Genomic DNA, 23,077 nt, shown 5'->3' on the forward strand with positions numbered 1-23,077 from the left:
TATGATTGTCTGAGCTACATCTGAAATAAAAATATCTCAAGGAGATTGTTCGAGATGTCTCCCAAGTAAAAATGTTGAGTTTTCATAAAAATTATTTAAGGTAAAAATATTTATATTAATCCGAGTTGATCTTCAATGCTAAAAAGATGAACTTCTATACACTATAATAAAGGAATAATATATTATGAGAAATATTTTTTAAGAAACAACTTTTAGCTATCGTGACTTTTTTTTTTCGCGGAGACAATTTATAATTGCCTGATTTGAACTAATATCTATACGGACAGACCAACGAGGGATAATTTTTCTCTTTAATTTCATCGATAGAAGACACATGTTGGATGATGATTAATCGATAATATCTTTTATATCAATTTTAATTAATACTTAACTTATAATAATTAGTAGAGATTAATTATGATCAAAATAATATAATTTAAATTTCTTAATTATTGATATTCTCTTGTTATTGAATCATTAATAGGTGGGTCGATTAATCAAATCATAGATTAATATATAAAAATAAATTATATTTATGTACTATATTAACCATGATATATATATATATAGTAAGCCGGACAAAACCGATTCTAGTCAAAGGGATGATCCACGTTCACAAGATGCATTAAAATCAAAACATTACCAAATTCTTCATGATGTATACAATTGTCTCATAAATCCATGCGTATTTAGCTTCTTTTTTTTTTCCCAAACTTCTGTTCTCCGTTTAATGCGTACACTTTCCCACCATTTGAACCATTGATTAAATTACTACCCTCAAGGAGCCTAAACACATCGAATCAAGCATTGGGCAGTCCTTAATAAGCATTATTTTTCATTTAATAGTATATACAATAAGCTTAGCTTATTGTCGTTCCATCCACAATAATGTTAATAATCTAAACAGCAACGAGTAATAAAACACGACACAGTATACCTTCACTTGTTTTCTAAGACAAGCCGCCATCGGACGGTCTCGGTGTTGTCATCCTTACGCCATCTTTAGGTCCATGAGAAGGCCAGGGGGCTCGCGACCACGTGCTGCGCGTCGGACCACTCGAGGCGGCCGAACGCGGTCGATCCCGACGGCTGCGACGCCGTTGAGAAAGTCACGGTATAGTTCTTCTTCTCCCCCAGCGCCGCGAAGGTCAGAGCCGTTGGCTCCACCACCACCTTAACGTCCTCCGGCGCCGACACTGTCGCCTTGTACGTCCCAGGTGCCCCGACGTTGGTCAGCGTTCTTGTGTGCTTCACCGTCGTCGACGCCGTTGCGAACGCCACCGCGAAGGAGGGGTAGTTGAGGTCCGATACCTCGTAGGCCTTTTGTCTATCGCAGGTGTAGTTGGTCAGCCGGGAGAGTCGCGCGATCTGGAGGGGGGTGTAGTTAAGGGCGCAGAGGAAGTCGAGGTAGTCTTCGGTGGTTAGGTCGTAGACGAGGCCGGGGTCCAGGGCCTTCGGCGGGTCCACGTGGCCGGCGCCGAAGTCGAAGGGAGTGGCGGCGCGGCCGGTGGCCACGTCGAGGATGCCACCGTCGCCGGGGTAAGCGGCGTAAGCGGTGGTCATGAGGGCGGACTTGATGGCGCCGGGGCTCCAGTCCGGGTGCGCTCCCTTGAGGAGCGCCAGCAGGCCGCTGACGTGGGGGCACGACATGGACGTGCCGGAGATGATGTTGAACTCCGTCCGCCGCGGGTCCGCCGCCTGCCCCGTGGGCCCAACCGAGCCCGTCCAGGCGGCGAGGATGTTCACCCCCGGGGCGATCAGGTCCGGCTTCAAGATGTCCGGAGTGATGGCGCTCGGCCCACGGGAGGAGAACGCCGCAACCACCGGCGACGGCTTGACACCGACCTCCGTACCCCTGAACGCAATGGTAGCCGTTGGGTTCGGATCGGAGAAGAGGTAGGACTTGATGGCGTCCCCGGCTATTTCCCCGACGGCGGTGGCGGGGAGGAGGTGCGCGTCGGCCACAAGCTCTTCCCCGTTGGCGGCGGTGTTGACCAGGATCATGCCCGCCCCTCCAGCGTCACGCACGACCAACCCCTTTTGTACCCGGGCGTTGATCCCGCGGTCGCAGAGGACGATCTTTCCGGCGACCTTGTCGGGCAGGAGGGTCCCCGTCATGCAGAGGTTCCCGTTGGTAGTGTTGGTGGCGTTCCCGGCGTAAATGAATGGGAGCGGCGAGGAGGGAAGTGGCTTCCCGCTGTAGAGCGAGACGCCGGTGTAGTTCTTACCGTTGCTGAGCAGGACGTTGGCGGGGAAGTCGCGGTCGAGCGTGCCGGCACCGACGGTGGTGATCCACGGCGCTACGTTGGAGAGGGTAGAAGCCCCGGGGCCGGCATTGCCGGCGGAGCAGGAGACCACGACCCCCAACGCCATGGCGCTGAAAGCCCCGACGGCGATGTTGTCGCGATAGTAGTCCGACATCCCGCCGCCCAGGGACAGGGACAGGACGCCACAGCCGTCCTCGATGGCCTTGTCCATGGCAGCGAGGATGTCGGAGCCGAAGCACCCACCGAGCCAGCAGACCTTGTACACGGCGATGCGCGCGCGGGTGGACATGCCGCGGGCGGTGCCGGCGGCGTAGCCAAGAAAGTCGACGTCGGGGACGGCTGAGCCAGCGACGGTGGAAGAGGTATGGGTGCCGTGGCCGTCGTTGTCCCGGGGGGATCTCGACTCCCTGGTCAAGTTGATAGGGCCCATGCGCGCTTCATACCCCTTTGAGAAGAATCGCGCGCCGACCAGCTTCCGGTTGCACGCGTTCGCGGCCTTGAAGTCCTTTCCCTCCTCACACGCGCCCTTCCAGCTCGCCGGGACCGGCCCGAGCCCAGTGTCGTCGTAGCTCTTGCGCTCCGGCCACACGCCCGTGTCGAGCACCCCGACGACGACGTCGCTCGTGGTGTTCGATTGGGGGATGAACCCCTCGGTGCGGTCGAGGCCGAGGAACTCCGGGGTGCGCGTCGTGTGGAGCTCGTACCGAGCCTCGGCCATGACGCCCAGCACGCCCGGGCGGCGCTCCATGGCGCGGGCCTCCGCCGGCGTGAGCCGCGCGGAGAAGCCGTGGGCGACCGTGTCGTAGGCGTAGAGGATCTCGGCGGTGTCGGAGACGGACCTCAGCGAGGCGTCGTACCAGTGGCGGTGCTCCGCGAACGCAGGCGGCATCTGCGACTTGGCCATGTGGACAATATACGTCCGCTTCTTGGCGGCCGCCACCGCCGCGGTGCTGCTGCAGCATATCACCAGCAGCAGTAACATCAATGACGACGACCTCAGTGGCTCCATCGATCCTCTCACCACCCTTCACCAGTAGCACACACTCGTACAATGCACGCGCTTGTGCAAGAATTTAAAGCAAGTAGTTGTGGGCAAGAAAGAAGAGATTGCGGTGAAGTTTCGGATCAAGCAATGATTGCTTGCACAGAACAACAAAAGAAGTTGCGGGCAAGAAACAGAGTACCCACTGATGGTGGTAGTGGTGGCGGTGAAGCAGAACCACAAGCCACAGGATAGAAGAGAAAAGGAAGCATATGCGATCACATGGATTGCGTCTCTGTTTGTGTTTGATGCCATGTTTCTTGGCATAGCAGGGAGGAGAGTCTAACCAAATCAGGTTCATGTGAGCTAAAGGTTGTTCATGGTCTTATTCCTTCAAACAAAAAAGGTTATCTTATAACTTTAATCATAATCGTTCAGATTGTAAGAGATCAATTTCATCATGGTATTAGAACTTACCATCATGATTACTGTAGGTAAAGATATTAGGTAAAGATAATGGAGAGAAAGAAGGGAAAAGCTGGATAAGGATAAAATGTGCCATGACGATCATGGGATAGTGGGTGGGAAGCTAAAAAGGAAAAGGTGGCCTAAATGGCATATGAAATATGGTGATGATACTGACGGCAATTGGAGATGTAAAGTGTCTGTTGAAATACCAAACATGGAAACTGAGCATGTAACACGTAATTGGCTTACTAGACAAATTCATTTTTAAGTCCGATTATAAAATACTTGAATCGGATTTAAGCAAGTTTAGTAGACGTATACACTACAATATATATATATATATATATATATATATATATATATATATATATATATATATATATATATATATATATATATATATATATATATATATATATATATATATATATGCCCGCGGCCGTGATAGGCCGCAACAGCTATGGCCGAGTCTTCACATCGCCGCATCGCCATTGACAGGTACATGAGTGCACCGAATGAGGAATGGAAGAAGCGGGAGCGGCGCTTGCATCACGTCCTGGCTGCCAAACGCCGCGCAAGAAGCAGGGGTCGGCGGCCGATGTTAGCGAGGAGCACGCGGCGTTGGAGCTCGAGGAGCTGCTGGAGGCGGAGGCTGATTGGGAGTGATACATCGACGGCATGTCGAGGGAGGAAAGGCAGAACGTGCTGAGGTCGGTGGAGGCGAGCTTGGCGGTCTGCCGCAACGATATTATTCTACGTCAACAAGGTGGCGGCGGCCTGAGCGTGCAAAGTTGTGACGCCGGGGTAGACGTTAGAGGAAAATTCGAAGGAAATCATTTCTTTAATGTATTGAATCATTTTTCATTTATTCAATAAAATTTCTCCACTTCTTTAATAAAGTTTCTTCGGTAATTATTTTTATCTTATAATCTTTTTATCATGGTAAGTATCAGAGTAGTGAGAAAAGCGAATTTTCGTTCTTGAAAAACGAAACTTCACCCTTGTCTTGAAAAACGAAACTTCGCAACCACATTCCTAAGAGGCTCCACGGTCAATCTCCATCTTCCTCACCGCGGTAGCCTCACAACAACAATAATCAACGAAGTTTCTCGTCATTCTTTACATATTAATGTGAAACATTTTTTATTTATTCAATAAAATTTCTTCACTTCTTCAATATAATTTCTTCGTTAATTGTTCTTACCTTCTATTCTTTTCTCTGACGAGTCACAATCCAATAAATTTAAGTTTTTTTTTTATTTAATTGATATTTAACCCAATATATCCAAAATTTGATGAGTGAAATTGATACATCACCAGTATACCCGTACTTTATGCATCGAAAAATATGCATATTTATGGCCCAACTCCCTCATCTCTATCCTCACATCCTAGCCGTCCATATACGTTGGACCCGATCACCCTCAATGTCTACCGTCCATATATGGAGGGTAGAGATTGAGAACTGCCAGGAGAATTATGTCCGTGGTACCTGAACTGACCCACGACGCACACTCAACCATAACGCCTCTTCTATAGGCTCTCTTACTTTTTCTAGTGGGGCCCGTAAGCTGGACCACTGTTTCTTCCAAAGGATATTCAGGTAGGGCAGTGAGTAAACTTTTGGGGTATATCGGGAAATATCTAAACTCGTAACGGCTAGTTTCAAATTTGGAATTTAACAGCCTTCAGATGGTTCGTGGAACCCTTCCCTTTGCGCCTCCCAGGGTTTCAGAGGAAGACGATACCAAGCTCTCGCTCCCGTTCGATTTTTGAGCTCCCTCCGCCATGGAGTCCGGCAGCGATCGCTCGCCTGATGAGCCCGTGACGAAGCCTTCCAGCGATTTCGAGAAGAAGAGTTCGGTTATTGAAGCTCCGACGTCAACCACCAGCGGCTGCGGCAGAAAGGTTTTCTGGAAACCCGAACCTGTCGAATCGCATTTTATACTTCCATATTTTTCCTCTCATGAATCTATTTAGGTATCTTCTTTGTCTTTATCTACTGGTGTAGTTAAAATTTCGAGTCAAAACACTCAGTTGTGCTCATTTGCTTGGGGCATTCTTGATCGTCTCGGTCACTATTTGATGGATGCCTGGTGTTCTTCGCATTAAGTTCCCGTAATTATATATCTGTTCTTCCAGGAGATACTTGCTTTAGAGTCTAATCACAGTCTTGGTTGTCCTGTCCATCTCCCCAAAAGCTTGATTTTTTGGAGTACTAATTTAAGATCGATGTACAGAGAGGGAATTTTTTTACAACCATTCCTGAATTGTATGTAATATCTGACTTTAGCTAAAGCATAAATTGCTTTGGTTGCTTGTTTAAATTAAATCAATAAGTGCTGCCGATTCTCCTCTATTGCTAGGTAATTTGATAATCCATTGTTTGATATTTTTCTGCCTTAGCTTCTGTTTTAACTATCAAGTATACATACTATGTTATCCATTTGTTTTACCTTCCCCAAAGTTGGATCCATGTGCACTGGACTGCCCTTTGGTGGAAAAAACATCAGTGGAGCCTTTGTTGTGAGTAGTCCATAAAATATGGTGCATAAATACATTAGTAGTACTATCAAAGTTGGAAACTGGCTGAAGGCAAACGGGAATAACTGACTTGTTGACATAGGCTATGTTCACATAGGCTATGTTTCTTATGTGCTCTTTCAGGTGATGAAGGGATAACACCTTGTTGAAATGCTTTCTTTCTGTCATCCATAGTTGACTTTCCAGTAACTATCAAAGTTGGAAACTGATTGAAGGCAAAAGGGAATAATTGTTTGCGAGCAAACTATGTTCACATAGACTATGTTTCTTATGTGCTCTTTTAGGTAATGAAGGTATAACACCTTGTTGAAATGCCATCTCTTTGTCATCCATAGTTGACTTTCCAGTAATTTGGCAAATTTGGCTTAGTTGATTTTCAAAGAGGCAGTAGGTTATAGCACTACCAAACTTGGAAGAAGGTCAAAGGCAGAAGTGAATAGTCATTGGCAAGGAAGATAAACATACATTATAGAGTCTTATGTATGCTGCTTTTAGGAAATGAAGGCTATATCTTCCTATTTCTTCATATATGTGTTACCATGGACCTCTATTATTTTCCACATGATTTGTGCATGAGCTTGCAACCAAAATATCAATTGCCTCCATGTTCACCAACGTACTGAACAGGTAGCTTTGTTGATAGAAAACAGTCGATCAATGATTTTTAGGTGCTATGAGTTGCATGTGCATGAGGCAATGTCAAGATATTTTCTTGATTTTACATTAATGAGGATAAATTCACCAGAACTGTCGTGTCTACAAAATTATGAATGGCAAATCAAACACACTGGCTAGAGCTGGATGTCAAGCCCCAAGGTATTCTGGAATACAATCAGAAGCAGGATCATGTCACTCAAGGGCATTATGTCTTTCAAATTTTGTAAAGATAGCATGCAGAAAATTCCTGTGAGATTTTCAATTTTTGAAGTAGCACTTGGAAAATGTTTTTGTTATTAATAAAAAACCTTGGTTTTTATTTAATGTTAAGGAAGATAAGCTTCTACCAATGTTGATGATCTATGTACAACTGAAAACTGTTATTGACAGCTGAGAGCTCTCATGCAGATTGGTGGATCCAAAGACAGTGGACATTCGATTTTGAATACTGTTAATAAGTCCACATCACAGATCAAGAAGCCCCCACATCGAAAAAATGTTTCTCCCCTGAACTGGTTTCCTAGAAAAAAGACTGATTCATTCTTGAAGAGAAAAATCAAGCATCTACAGGTACTGTCATTGCCATCTATTCTATCTGTTTCAACATAATTTTGGTGTGGTACTCGCACGTCTACATACTTTAAGTTTTAGGTTAGGATAATGTATCTTTGTGCTTTCTTTAGGAGATTGAAGGAATGAACCTTTCTCTTGATGAAACACTTGGAAATGCCAACCCTCATTATACTAGGATAGCAAGGGAAAAGATTGCAGCTCATGAGGCAGCTCAGAAGGCCATGGAAGCTCGCAAATCTGCTATGGTTGAAGCCTCCTGGTATCGAATACTAGGAGCAGCTAGGCAATACCTTATCTAAATCTCATAATTGTGTGCAGGATGTACTAATTGAAGTGATTAAAAAAATCCTTTTTATAGCAGGATTAAAAGTAAAGAAGCAGAGGCACGGTTGGAGAAAGCTGAGAAATGCGCAGAAGAAGCCTTTGAAGCAGCAAGAGCTTTGGGAGTAATGATGTATGATAGGCCAGATTGTCAAAGGAGAACATGCGAAATAGAAACATCTTTGGCTATTGGAGGATGGTCCACTCATACAGTGACTGCTTCTTTTGAAACTGCCTTCGAGGTAGATAAAGAGGTGACAGCAGCAGTTAAAAAGGCATTCATACAGCTTGCAAATTGCCCCTCTTCTTTGGAAAAAGAAGAATTTAGAGATTTACTTTACAAAATCACTCAAAATCCTGATGGCAATCGTACCGTGGAGGATGTACCAGAAATAACTTCTGAATGTGACACTGGTCATGGGGCAGAACGTGAGAAAGACTCGCATATTAGTGGTGACACAGACATGAAGCATGCCACCAAAATGAAACAACGAAAAAGCAAGAACAGTTTGCTTCCAACTGATAGTGGCAGCAGTATCTCTATGTCACCAACAGAGATCATTGACAGGTTGCTTGAAAGACTAAAAGGTTTGCATGAGGATGAACTTGCTTCTCTGGCTGTTATTGTTGCAACTTGTGGCCTGAATGCTGCACTTTGCGAAATGGAGCACGACAAAGATAATGATCTTGAAACCATTAGCAGTTGCACTTCTAAACTAAGAACAGGAATGAGAAGAGATTCCAGCATTACATCCATCATGGGTCACACTGTGCAAGAGAAAGAAGCTCTGACTGAAATACCCAGTCTGGACAAGTCTCTGGTGAAGCATGTCTCGAGACTTGAAAGGGAAGTTCAAGAAGCAAGGAAAAATAATAGAGATTTGATTAATCAGAGAACTTCAGAAACATCTGAGACCCATGTTGTTGTTGAAAGTAAGCCATCAAACAAAAATGAAAGACATGTAGACTCGACTTTGGACTTGGGAAGTGTTCTCATGAAGCATGTCACTAAACTTGAAAGAGATGTCCTAGAATTCAAGAAGAACAATTACAGGAGCAACTCACTAGTGGAGGATAGGAAAGGTGTGGAACGGAATGTTGAAAGTGAATTTCAATCTGAAATTGCAGAGACTAAATGCAATGTTGATGCACCTACATGTGACAGTATCCCAACTCTGAAAGGAAAGCGATCCAACACCACAGATGAATTATTAGGAGGAAAATATGGAATATCAATTAACAATGGATGTAGACAGTTGAGTAGTTCTCAAGGACTGACTGAAGATATTGAACATCATGGCGTAATGGTAATACATGAAGAAGTTCCAAGACCACCTTCTGCTTGTAGACAACAAGGCAAAGAGAATATAGATTTCAATCCTGTTGATGAGATGCATCAAGCTAGTAAACGCATGTCTCGTGTTGAAAGAGCTAAGATCGAAGTGTTGAAAACATTTTCTTATCAGGAAAGAAATAGGGGTGGTGGCGACGCACTTGAAACAATGGGCCTTGATAAGATTTTAGTCAAACCAATTCATAGGTTGGAGAAGGAGAAAATGCAAGCTTTGGAACAAAGGAGGGATGAGATTTCCCTAAGAGACCAGAAGAAGCAAACAACCGATGTCAAGGATACAGAGAGTTTAGACATGATCTTGGTGAAGCATGTCTCTAGACTTGAGAAGGAGAAACTGATACTTGCAGCAGATGAAGGTGCAAGGACAGTGAAAAGAAGCAAACAGCAGCCTAAAGCATGTGCACAAAGTTTAGATGAAATCCTGGTGAAGCATCAGTCCAAACTGGAGAAGGCCAAGCTGGCTACAACTCAACAATCAGCAGACTATATCAAGCATGAATCTCGTAGAGAAGCCAGGGAAAGGGAGTTGCAGGAAGCATGGAGAGGCATGAGTTTAGGGAATTCATTGAAACCCCATCTATCAAGGATTGAACGAGACAAGGTTAGCATTAATTCATTCTCTTTTGTTTCCTTTTTGAAAGTAATAGAGAACCTTATGGCGCATCTGATGCTTCTTTCAGGCTGCTTGGAGGAAGGCTGAGGAAGAGGAACGCAACCGAGAAATGCAACTATGAAGCAAATCCAATTGCTTCTCCTGCTCTGATTTCCGTGTACAATTTTCTTCGGGCATCCTTCTGATAAGTTCCATTTTGTTGAACATCTGAAATCCATGTTCAGTCTCTTGGCGTGCATATAGAACCAATAGGATTCATACTAGTGAAATGGTTCTGCTGTACTTAGTCGTCATTTTCCATGGTTTATACTATCCTCAATGACATCTGCCATGAAGTACTTATGAGATATCAAATGACAGGAAATACTTCATAACGAAGTCATTCATTCATTTCTTCGCCTTTCTCAGCGTATATGGCACCGTCGATATATGGCTTTAAATGTATTTGATCTGACTCAATATTCAAGTTAGAACAACAAAAAGAAAATGACTATGAATGGATCTGATCTGACTCGATCTGTTTCGAGATGTGACCTAATTCGACGACCAAAGGGAAAGTGAAAGAACCGATATGGTCTGATTCGATCAAAATCTGGCATTTTGATCCAATTAGAAGCGGACATAAAGCCAATGTCCGTTCACCGATAGGCCATAGATTTTGTGCCACGAAGTCCACCAACTTGAACGCGGTTAATAGACGACGGCGCGGAAGCTGCCGACGAGATCATACCGCATTTATTCCTCGCTCATCTCCTCTCACGCTTTTTGATGCCACGCGCTTCTTTCTCCCTCGCACCGCGTGCTTGGCCGTCTTAATGGCAAAAGTTTCATAAACGCCCCTATAAACTCACTGTTTTAAGTATTTTTCCTCTAAAATTTAACATATATGTCCCTGGAAAACATAAAACCTGACATATGTATATTCTCTTATAATTTATATTCTTTAGTTACCATCAATTGACTGTTTGTTGGAACCTTTAATAATATCAATATTCCTTACAAATTATATATATTCTATGTATAAAGATCTTATGGGTCGCTACATAAAAAAAAATTTGTAAGGGTACATATGATATTATAAACTTTATAAGAATTGATATGTAAACTTCCCTGTTGTATTGCATTAATCTCGTCCCTGTCCTGCCGCATCGCCCCATCCTTCCTCGATCCGATCGCAAGGAGGAGAAGGGAGAAGTGGGAAGAGGAAGAGAGATCGGAGATGGGTGGTGGAAATGGGCAGAAGTCCAAGATGGCGCGCGAGAGGAACATAGAGAAGAACAAAGCCGCCAAGGGTATTGCTACTCGTTTCCAGATCTTTGATCTTTTTCTTTGATTTTTGGGGGAACTTTGTGGAATCTCATGATTTGATCGGTTTTCCTTATCTCTTGTGGGTGCAGGCAGCCAGCTGGAATCGAACAAGAAAGCCATGACCATTCAGGTTACCTCCTTGCTTCGACTTCTCGTCTTCCCTCCTCTTCCTTTTTGTTGGTCTTCTTGCTCTCATGTTGCTCTTTTTACTGGAAAATGGCGATCTCAGTATCAGATCGGAGCGACCGATTGGATTCGTGTTCGTGGATTGCCTTGTATGGATACGTGTTGATAACTCCGTACGATTTTAGAGTGGAAGGGCATGGGTAGATGATTCGGAAAGCTAGGGTTTTTGTTTTTCGATCTGGCCCTTTTCTTTCGAACAGAAGAATTGACTGGCTTTCGTCTTTTAGATGATACGGAACGATTGGCGTGTTTTTTTTAAAAAAAATATTATTATTGATTTTGTTGTGCTTAGTTAGCTGATGCTTCGATTGGGACAAAAGTATGATTCTTTGGAAGAATTTGATGGTGATAACGATAGGAAATCATGTGTCCTTTTGAAAGATTTGGTTCCAAGTTCCACTTGGATGGAGGTATCCCTCTTGATGGTCTTATTTTGTATAGATGAACTTGAGGGGATAACAACCTTCATGGATATGCTGATGCTATCTTAATTAGGCATCTGTTTTTATTGGGTCCTTATGTATGCATTTGTATGCAAATAACATTCCCTTTGTGTCTGATTGTTTTCTGTGTTTTTTTCATATGGAACTTCCCAATGTAAAATTGGAAAATATATAGGTGAATAATTGCTTTTCCATTCATCAATTGCATTTGCATTAGGCAATGACCTCGGTAAAAGTTCTACACAAATTTGGCTAAGTTGCCTTTGCTGGCCTTAGATCTAATAGATTTTTATTACATTTTGTTGTATGTAAACAACACTAACTAAAATACGCAAACTCTAAAAAGGATTTGGACCTGGAGTTTTTTGTTGGGATGGAATTGGGAGTGGAATGGATCTATTGGATCAGGGGGTTAGCATTTCAAACAAAAATGAATTAGAAGGAAAAATTAAAAAATCACAAATAATTTGCCATCATTTAGAGAACTTTAGAAATATATGTGCAATACGAGAAGGAATCTTTTTCTTTTTCTTCTCTTCATCTCCACTTGTATGGAGACAGCATTAATGCAGGTTGCCTCGTTGACAAACTAATGCTTGTCCTCTGCTTTGTCTTTTTCTTCTCCTCCTCTTCTATTCTGTTTGGCAACACTCTGTGTTCAGAGGGCCTCAAGACTTGATGGTCCTGACGGATGGAAGTTGGGATCAGTGGTCATAGAGCCATGTTGAAGAAGGCAACTCATGAACTAGCTTAAGGGTAGACCCAAAAGATATTGCACACATTTTTCTTGAAGAGAGATATATAGATTTAGATAAGAATAAGGCACATATTGAGGGGATGAGGAGGGAGGGGGAGGCCAATGGCCATTTTCCTCTTAATTTTTAGTAAACCAAATGCAAAAGCTGGCTTATTCCAGCAACTAAAGAGGCCCTTTTTTGGCAGTTTTATTCAATCGCTAAACCACAAGAACAAGTACTCTTGAGTTGGAGAGAATGAAGTTGTCTGTCCTTTGTCACTGCTTGCTGTGCAAGAAATATGCTTTGTTTTTTCCTGTCAATTTATGTTAAGTTTACAGTATCTGTGCCAAAAAAAATGCTTTGGTAAATGTCATTGCTAGATATATGGAATATGGAAGGCTATTGCAAAGCAAGGAAGCAATAACAAAGCTAGGCATTTGGTCATCATTCAAAGTATATTTGGCACTAATAAACCAATTTGCTGATTGATGAGGAAGAACAATTTCAGTAGGCTTCCTAAATATATAGACCTTATCAAATTATAGGTTCTTAGTTTTTTGCTTATTATGTTAATGGTCAAAATTCTCAGGGATGAAGGCTTTCTTTCCTTCCAACTCAGGTGAATTTTCTGATATCTGTGAATTTTTACTGCTAATTCAGCCCAATGTTTGAATGATATTTAGCTATTGGCTTGCAGATATTTGAGTGCATGGCTTTGCAGACCACAAACTCCTCATTGCAGGGGTTAAAATTGAATTACATCAGGATTTTTTTTTTGAACTTTTTTGCGTAATGCATGATCAGCTTTTGATGTTAAAAGTGCTATCATGCCATTCATATGGTATTTGTTGATTCACTTTGTTTTTGTTGCTGTAAATCCAGTGCAAGGTATGCATGCAAACATTTATATGTACCACATCGGAAGTCAAGTGCAGAGAACATGCTGAAGCAAAGCATCCCAAGTCTGATGTTTCTCAGTGCTTCCCCCACCTTAAGAAGTAGTAAGCAAGCGACAAGGAAGCCTATCAAGTGTGGTTGAAATAGGTATGGGTAAAATACCTCTGAATGGTAATATAAAGGTTGCAGACTTTATTGATCTGAACTATTTGTGTCTTTCATCTTTATATCACCATCACATATGTTGTGTGTTTTAAACTAATTAAGAATGTGTGTGTGCTTCTTTCCGGACCAAAATTTTCTTCTTCTCTTTCTGATACTACCGTAGTGTGTGGTCTACATTTCTCTGTCGAATGACAGTCATCACATGTTTACTTGTATGTGAAACTCAAATTTGTGTTTGCGCTTGTAAAGGAGGTTTAATCTAAACAATGACTGATGTCAAACATTTTGGTGGATATATTTAATGTCTCAGAAGCAGTAACTGACCTTCACTTGACTGGGAAGGGTGAAATGAGATTAATGTGCTCCCGAGATTATTGTGTTCCTTTAGCACCTGACAGGAACTTTCTGTAGCTTGAAATCATTAGTGTTTCTTGCTAATGTGGATCGGTTGTGGGATTATATTTCTGAAAAATGTGATAAAAATCAAATCCAAGGATGACGTAACAAAAACCATCTTGGAAACTTTCTTTGGTAGCAAAAGATGGGTTATGCAATATTATTTGGCAGTAAAACACTATTTTTGTTGCTTACTAATCATGACATCATTAAATTGCTCTCATAGCTCATGCAGATAGATCATCTTGCTCTGGTGTGCTTTGAACCACTGAATCAACTTCCAGATTGAATTTTGCGTCTTGTGTTGGTTTGATGCACTTGAAGAAAACCAACTTTTATCTTCCATTTGTTATCAAGAGTCAGTCATCCGTATGGAGTTCGGAGATTACAATACATCTTTCATGTCAGAATTTGCACAAGTTGATGCTGTTGTCGATTTCATGATTCGGAGATGTCCATAGCTAGAGCTACATTTATCTTGCAGATATGAATGTGACTGACACCATGATTTTGGAAGACTTTTATACGATCCTCCATATCATTCATAGTGTACATCATCATTTACAACAGGAACGATATAAAATAGCAATCACATTTGGTGAGAGCATTTCCGTAGTTAGAACAACAAAATTAGCTTGTGGCCGTCTCTGTAAGTATCAAGATACATACATACACGATCGACAAACTTATTCTTGCCAATTTTTACAGCTTCAATTCTCTCATTGACAAGTCCACAGCAAATGAAGCATTGAAACGTGTCTTGGAAACTACTACAAGTTGGGAAAGAAATGAGTGTGAATAATTTGTGCAATAACAATCCACAAGGATTCGATACAGGGAAACATTGCCGCTTTTGTTAGTATTGATGAAAAAAGGTTGAGGAAGCAATGCTTGAGCCAACTGGAACGTGCAGGTGGATTGTGCAATCAACATTCTTATTGGCAACACCATGGTGAATCAACCTCTTTGTTTTTGTTTCTCTTTTCTCTGGAAAATGGAAAACTTCATTAATTAGTCACCAATATTACCAAAATAAAAGAAAGCAAAAAAATTCTGAGAATCTAACGAGTGACAGAATGTATTCTGCAGCTCTTCCAATTAGCTAAGGTAGTACAATTGCATAGCATATGAAGCTACCTGCACCTAAATAAATTCAGTTGCTTCTAGTAAGAGTATCACTAGACACATTCTAATTATGTTCTTAAATGGTGCAACAACAATATGGATAGCATGGTCTGGATAAAAGTATGTCGAAGAAATAGATCTTCACTCAGAAAATGTGAAAATAGAATTTTTCTCTTAGCTAACACATTGCACAGTGATCCACCATGATAACTCACCAACGTAAAAATACCACACGTTCCGGTTGGTACAGGGAAAGCAAAGATGTGAGCCAAGTGATTGTGTCTGGTTCCAACTGGTATGGATTGTGCGACCCATTAAGCTCACTGTGCCAGACTTCCTCCACAATTAAGTAGACTGGTACTGAACCATTATCCTTTTCTTTTCTTTTTTTTTTTCTCTCTCTCTCTCTCATATTCTAAATCCCGTCAATTGCCCCATCTTCCTCGCCACGCCACCACCACCTCCTCCTCCTTGTTCAGATGGCCACCTCCTCCTACCAGTGCTTCCACCCCCTCTGCCGTATCCTCCTCCTTTGCCAGTCCTCTCCAGCTTCCTCACCCTACCGGTCCAGACACCCACTGGTATCAGCACCAGATCAATCTTTTAAACCTTGATCCTAATAATGATATTTGATTAATGAAAAAGCCATCAAAAGCAAGAATCTGGTGCTTACTGTTTACCAAAACAGAACCTAGCAATTGTCTGCACTGGTATTGAATATACTCTTAGGTACTTTTCCATATCCTAAATCTCACTCTTATCCAACAAAATACCAGAAACAATAATCAGTCATTCTCATTCCAATTTCAGTAATCAAATCCTGTTACTCAATGAAAAATGACCAAATTGGTCACACATCAATTTGATCTCTGAACCAGTCTCGAAGAAAGTGTGTTGTCCGCCAAACAAGACACTGTATGCATCTACTGAAGTAGCAGAGTACAGAAACTTACATCTGGAGTCTGCAGGACAAATTTGTTTGATTAAACCAAAAGTTATCAGACAAACTTTTCTACCAAGTTATCATCAACAATATTTTGGTAATAAAACATGGCAAACATGGAATCTCATGACACAAGAAAATAATACACTTTAGTGAGTTCAAATTTTGGAACATTAACCTGGACCAGCTTTTTCTTATACTCATTTGCTAATTGGACAAATATGTGCAGTTTCTATGGCCAAATTTAGTATTTGAAAAGAAGCAGAACCATTTTGCCAACACCATATACCACAAGGACTAGTACCACGGCAGGATATTTGAACTAACTTCAAGATCCTTCACAATAATTTCCACGACATCAAATCATTTAATGGCGTAACCAAAAAATCCATATCGCTTTAAACCAAATGCAGAAAGAGATGGTTGCTTCAACCAATACAACCTAAGTTTTGACTATCTCTATAATGACTAAAAGTTACTGTCAGTAAGGAAGTTCACAGAATAATCCTAGTATGTAAGGTATATAAGATAATAATTGCAACCCAAAGAAGTCTACACAAAGCATTTCTTATAGGCACAGAAATGACTTACCTACAACACAAGATTCTGAGGCTTTATAAAGGAGGAAGACCCTTGCAAGATATATAAATGCACAATGAAAACAATGATGCTGAATATGCAGATATCAAACAACTTCATAATGAACAAGCATGGGATTAGCAGCAACAAGAAGATCTGAGTTGACTGAAGCATAGAAAACAAATAATGTTAATCACTTAACATCCCTCATGCCAGGAAAAATAAAAAAGAGATCCATAAACATTAGAACCAACAATACAACCTGAATTAATTAAACGAAACACAACAAATCAAACAGTTAAAATTACAGCCTTCAAGCTAACTTGTAGTGATTATGAGACTTGGACAAACACTCAAAATTCAATCATCAAGATAATCCTAAAAACATGTGAATGTAATATGCCAGAGAAAACTGAGAAGGTTGGTGGCTGAAATAAGAATAGATAGTTACAACATATAAGAGGTTCTATTTATGCTTCGAATGATGATATCTACAGTTGAGATTTATCAGTTTACAACATGATTTCAAGATGCGATTGATCCACAAAATTGTGAATGCTCCATTATATATCGAGCATGTCTCATGCCAATCAAGTCAAGGTGCCTATTTTTTCTAATTTTGCCAACTAATGTATAACCAACATCACTGCAAAATTGCATACCAAAAAGAACTACCAGTACTAATTGAACAAAAGATTGAAAAAGAAAACAATGGATAGACCAAAAAGACATGGGATGAGAGGGTGATACCTCTGGGTGCCCTTTGTCTTCCACCTCTCTTGCAGCCTCAGCTACAATCAGTTGCATGCTATCACATACAAGGTTGGAGAGCACTTCACATACAGATGTATATGTATGTATATAAATTTTTTTTAATTGACTAAAACCAGTCATTAAATTTTCATTAACTGAAGTTCCCAGTAACAGGGATGGTCACCATTGGCATTCATTACTACTCACTGTCATTTTCCTGTAGTGAACACATGAAGCTACTAATATTAACAGAACATGTTACTAAAAATCAATGTTACTTGACAATTTAAATAACAATTAGTCTTGCCATTGAAGTATCATGTCTACGTGTTCTCTTTAATTTCGTATATATGTTGGCTGATAATATAGAAGGATTAATCGGTGAATTGTGTCCCAATAATGCATATGCCTATTGTGTAACCACTAACAACATGAGAAAGCACTGCGTTTTACGAAGCACACAAACCAGCAATATGAACAACCTAGGGAATTGAATAAAACAAGCTTCTAACAGTGGTAGGTTTCCCATAAATTTAGCCATCAGGAATGCAGTAGTAGACAAAAATCGAAAGCATGTCCTTCAAAATTTTTTTTATGTTAGTTGTCAGTAGCAATGCTCCTAATCTTTTCAAAGTCCAATTTCCAATTCATAATGAGAGCCATCACATGGTTATCCCATCTTAGGTATAATGCTTTGGTGTTTTCTAACAATACAGCAACTACTAGCTTATCAAGTATATATGTCAAAGATTTTGCTCAAATTTACAGAAGACAATGATTTGGCTAGAACAAAGCTCTTTGACAAGCACCATATTTGCAACTATGATATCCTAAGAACCTAAGCCAATTATAATATTCAACATTCATCATTAGCCAGCTTATCTTAACCAACAGAGACTGCATATAAAGAATAAAGAGATCCAAGAAAACAGATGACCTCTGGAGGCAAGTAGGAAATTATTATGGCCATTAAATAATAACATGATATGCTTCCACTTATAAGTACTGACAGGGATATTTTCTAGACATCTCTTAGCGACCAGAAACTCCATTCAGTTTACTTACTTTTACATAATGTGATATGATGAAAATTTTATTAAAGGAGTAATAAGCTTTCCACACATTTGACAACTATAGAAAATACTGTAACTTAGATTAAGAGATCCTAAAATTATACTTTACTACCCTAAAAAAGGATATGTTTAATCTTCTGCATCTTCATAACTTTATGGGTTACATAGCCAAGCTAGAATGCTTAGTATAGATAGTTCAAAATGCTTGCCTAACCCTATGGAGAACATGTTAGATATAGATACTCGTTGTAGCCTTCTTGGGCATGTATTTGATGGTTCCTTAAATTATAGTTCTATAACGCAGTCGGTGCACCCGATTATGTGTCCACATTACAAATATGCAGTGTGCCTGAGTATGAACATGTATTCGGTCCACACGTATGTAACACGGGAGCATGTGCTGCTTAATTGCTCAACTTAATGGGCTGAGCCTATTGGTCCAGCTGGTTCAATCAAACAGAACAAGTCCATCACTGGGTCATCTCTAACCATCATTATTCTATACATAGGAAGTTGATCGTAGTACCTCAAAGACTTCAGTAAAATGCACCATGATCCACATGCAAACGTTATCCATGATTCACAATCCTTAGTAGCATGGTGAGAATAACAAAGTTTATCAATTGGTTCCCTCATTGTGGTAAGATATATTGCTTGACCGCATGACTCATGATATGTTTAATATGACATGAGTCTCGTGAACTAAAAACATGAGATGGCAAGTTAAATTTAGAGATTAGAGGAGTCTGCAAAGGAATAGGGAATGAACATAGGGTTTATGTTAGATTTTTCTAATCTAAATTATATTTTTTTATGTTTTCTTAATGGATCCCAGATACGCATAGGGCAAATGCATTTTGTGGTCACTCAATTGCCTGCATAATGCATTTCATTCCTTGGCATCAAGCCCCACATCGGAGAAGAAAATTTGTCACATAGGGCAAAGAGTAACTAACACACAAAGCAGTAAGGCACCACAGCAAGGAATAGCAGATGCACAAGGTGCCATATAGAAAGGATTCAAATCCTCGACCTAAGGTAAAAGGCTTGGGTACATTACCATCGGGTTACCTGGTGGTGTGTTAAAACTACATTTATTAATACTCTTGATAGATACAAAGGTCTGTTATTGATTTCATTCCGTATCATTTCCTATATCTTCAAGATTAGGCAGATTGATCCATCCATAATATGTTGTAAAGTTTTCTGATATCTGTATCCAAGATTATTTGAATCAAATTTAATGCTTAAAGCAATGATGATATCTAGACATGCTATTGTTAAATGGGGCAAATATATAGCTTTGGCAGTATGAGATTTTAGAATTAAATACGAATTGAAGGTACAATAAGAAACCATAAGCAACTAAGATTCTGATAAAGCATAAAAGGATAATGAATTGTATCCCACTTCTATGATGTTGATTGTCGAGAAAAGAGATCATTGCCATGGTAGTAAAAAAGACACAACAGGGTGGAGAACTAATACCTCTTTTACGAGCACAAACCAAATATTCAAAAATGACTATGAACTTATAATTTCTTTAAGCTGCAAAGTTGCAAATTTGAATTTTTTACATTTAATAACTAGGACATGGATCCATCACAAGAAATCAGCACCTTGAGAATTGACCGAACCTATCAAGAAGGAAGTGTGTCTTGTTCTCTATGTCACATGTTGGAAGATGCTTGGTGTGTAAGTTTAAATGTCTTGAAACTGAAAAAGGCCTTTTCATTATAAATTCTTCAGATAACAATAATTGCATATTATTGCATCAACAGTATTGAAAGCTCACAGGATCCTTTAATTTGCATCAACTCTGGAATCACCACAAAAGAGGGACTAAGACCATACACAGGTCACTTTTCATTCTTCCGATAAATGTGAGCATATCTTCTCAAGCAGTAGAGGCCAATCACCTCCAAGTATTTTATGATTCAATTCCACTGCCGACTGAAAATCGAGTAAAGAAGCATAGTAGGACTCATTCGATGTTTGCACTTGACCCACTTGCCACAAACCTTTCATATTGGGGAAAATCTTTCCATCCCCTTGACTCGTCCTATTAAAACTGTGTCTTGCTCTAGCTAAATCCATACAGGGTTTTATCAGCCTCCTTAGAAATGCATCCAATCCATGATTTAACACATTAGTACAGTCAACCGACAGACCAAGGCCCTCAACCACCAACTTACGCTCCAACCGATCCCTCAAAGACCTTGTATCTGGCAGTTGAGAAGTACGAAGACAACTGTCAAGAACATTTGGCTCAATAAGTTTTAATCTTGATTTAAAACCAGTACAAAAAAATTTACTAGGAGGATCACCAAGTGTCACTGGAATGCCAAGAGGAGGCCTTAAAGGACTTCTACTTTGAACACTTGGGCTACATCTATATTGTTCAACCTCTTCCCCGTCTTCAACGGATGCTAGAGCTTTGCTACCAATAGATATCAACTCTGGAGCACTTTGTTGCTCCCGTGGCCTCTGAAGATCACAAGAATTTGTGACTTCTTGAACATGTCCAGGAGGAATTTTACCATACGGCCCAAGGAGTCTTGCTCGGTCAGCTGATCTACGGTCCTTGCTGTTTATAGACCTTCCCCTCCGAGGGGATGCTGGGAAGGTTTCACCGAAGCTCGACATCTTACTAGTCCGTGAATTTCCTGTGATTGTCTCTCTGCTAGGTGGTGCAAGCGCAAGACACGCATTGCTAAGGATCGATCTGATGAACAAATTATGAAGGGCAAGATTTTCCTTTCCGATAATCCCATAGCACAGCTTCTCGAACTCCAACTTGCTGAGTTTCAAGTTCAGTAATCTCTTGAGGATATAAAAGTACCTCTCGGCTTTTCGGCGCCCAAGCTTCTTAAACAACTGAGCCTTGAGCTCAGCGGTATCAATTCGTGACAACTGCCGGAAAGATGACATTTTTCACCTCTAAAACTTTATGCAAACACCAAATTGCAGCTCATAAAGCCTGATGAGAACCAAAACGGGTGTGCGCAGGAAGTGCATAAGATTAGGAAATCCAAACAAAAACACATCAAGTAAAGCAGATTAGGTAAGAAAAGCAAAAAAAAGCCCAAAATGAGGACCATCAAGAAACACAAACAAAATTTTTCGACAACCCCACCAACCGACCAAGCAAACAGCGATCGATCTCGAATGCAGAGAGGAAATGCGGTATTAAGCAACATCAGCTACTTCAGGTTACTCGAAACAGACTAATAACTCGAAGTACGAAAGATGGAAGCCGGATTGGAAAAAGAACCCTACAAGAAAGAGACGGAGAAACGGATCGTGCAAACAAGGATCGGGCAAAGAAAAACAACAGTCGATCGAAGTCAATTGGTGAAAAGAAGAGAAATGGGAGTAGAAAAATCTGACCTTGTCGACGAAAATGTCGCGCATGTCGCGCCGAATCGCCGAAATCAGGGTAAGAAAGTTCCAGATTTTGCCCCCTTTCGCGGTTCTCTATTTATTTACCAGTTTCAACATACTTTTTCACAAAAACCCCTCTCTTATTCCTTTTAAATATCATAACCTCCTCCCTTTTGGATTTTTTACGTTTCGATCCTCGTCTTATCTAGTAATTAGTTTCCGAACCCTGTTATGGTAAGTCAAATAGGGTAAGCACATGGTGTCTTCTTTCAATTTTGGACTCTTCTTTTCTTTGTGGTAAATGAGAAGGATATATATATATATATATATATATATATATATATATATATATATATATATATATATATATAATTAAATTTATACAACATGATATACCAGCCAACTATTCTATACCCCCTCATTGAATATATGTAAAACCTTAAAATACATTAAAAAATCTTAAAAATATTTATAATTACATCTAGAATATTTCAAGGTGGACAAGTATTCCGAATTCATAGAGTATAATTCAACATGTATTTTATGTAATCTCTATTATCTAAAATATTTAAGTCTTTAATTGGCTCGTTAACTTTACTAAGTCTAAATCATTGGATCAGAATTTTTTTACTTTAGCTAATAACAATATATTCTCATAAAATCAATCCAAATTTTTATTCGGGATATACTTAAATTCTACGATGTACCTAAATAAAAATTATAATAACTTATGATATATCTACCAATTTTTTTATTTCAAAATCCATCACAATGCTACTAATGATAGTAGTTAAAATGATTTTTTGAATACTAAATAATAAAAAAACTATTGATTTAATGGGGAATTAATTGTATATGGCTATCTATTCAACCACAATTAGTTGTTGTTGTGATGTTTGTTTGATATGCGTTAGGTATGCCATTGTAATTGGTTGCTGCCTAATTGTGGTGTTTCCAGCGTAGTTATCATCAGAGTGTGAAGGTTAAGCTTCATCAAGTCTTGTAGGGTTTCTTAATCTTCCATCAATGTGGATGATTAGCGCACGTCTTAGCACATTATCTTCAACATGATGAATTATCTCTGAGAGGATATTTGCATGCTTAGCACATTATCTTCCATCCCATGAAGAAAAACAGATGGGAAAAATAGGAAAAAAAGCCATAGCAAATCAAAATTTATTTACTAGTTAATCGAGTTGGAGTTTGGATAGGATAAAATTTACGATTATGCATCCATTAATCGAGCATGAAAGTACTATAGCTGGGAATATAAGATATATAATTCGGATGAATACTGGTTTTTCATATT

General features: G+C 40.3%; 4 protein-coding genes across 4 annotated transcripts; 2 read left to right on the plus strand and 2 right to left on the minus strand.

Annotated features, from left to right (window-relative positions):
* Window positions 1–795: 795 nt before the first annotated feature.
* LOC135622838 (subtilisin-like protease SBT1.7) lies at window positions 796–3,346 on the minus strand. The gene has a single exon (XM_065125073.1). It carries the CDS (start codon window positions 3,274–3,276, stop codon window positions 1,003–1,005), a length of 2,274 nt encoding a protein of 757 aa, XP_064981145.1. The 5' UTR covers window positions 3,277–3,346; the 3' UTR covers window positions 796–1,002.
* A 2,097-nt stretch (window positions 3,347–5,443) lies between these two features.
* Window positions 5,444–10,193, plus strand: LOC103997352 (uncharacterized). Its single transcript, XM_009418535.3, has 5 exons — window positions 5,444–5,625; window positions 7,327–7,488; window positions 7,602–7,774; window positions 7,853–9,767; window positions 9,847–10,193. Exons 1-5 carry the CDS (start codon window positions 5,506–5,508, stop codon window positions 9,898–9,900), a joined length of 2,424 nt encoding a protein of 807 aa, XP_009416810.2. The 5' UTR covers window positions 5,444–5,505; the 3' UTR covers window positions 9,901–10,193.
* Window positions 10,194–10,907: 714 nt separating this feature from the next.
* On the plus strand, window positions 10,908–13,669 carry LOC103997351 (uncharacterized protein At2g23090). Its single transcript, XM_009418534.3, has 3 exons — window positions 10,908–11,071; window positions 11,177–11,217; window positions 13,336–13,669. The coding sequence occupies exons 1-3, from the start codon at window positions 10,999–11,001 to the stop codon at window positions 13,453–13,455; spliced, it is 234 nt and encodes a 77-aa protein (XP_009416809.2). The 5' UTR covers window positions 10,908–10,998; the 3' UTR covers window positions 13,456–13,669.
* A 6,226-nt stretch (window positions 13,670–19,895) lies between these two features.
* Window positions 19,896–21,843, minus strand: LOC103997350 (uncharacterized). Its single transcript, XM_009418533.3, has 2 exons — window positions 21,775–21,843; window positions 19,896–21,364 (listed from the first exon to the last, which is right to left on the minus strand). Exon 2 carries the CDS (start codon window positions 21,313–21,315, stop codon window positions 20,251–20,253), a length of 1,065 nt encoding a protein of 354 aa, XP_009416808.2. The 5' UTR covers window positions 21,316–21,364; window positions 21,775–21,843; the 3' UTR covers window positions 19,896–20,250.
* Between the last annotated feature and the right edge of the window lie 1,234 nt (window positions 21,844–23,077).

The sequence above is a fragment of the Musa acuminata genome, chromosome BXJ2-9, assembly GCF_036884655.1.
Source record: "Musa acuminata AAA Group cultivar baxijiao chromosome BXJ2-9, Cavendish_Baxijiao_AAA, whole genome shotgun sequence".
NCBI lineage: Eukaryota > Viridiplantae > Streptophyta > Magnoliopsida > Zingiberales > Musaceae > Musa > Musa acuminata.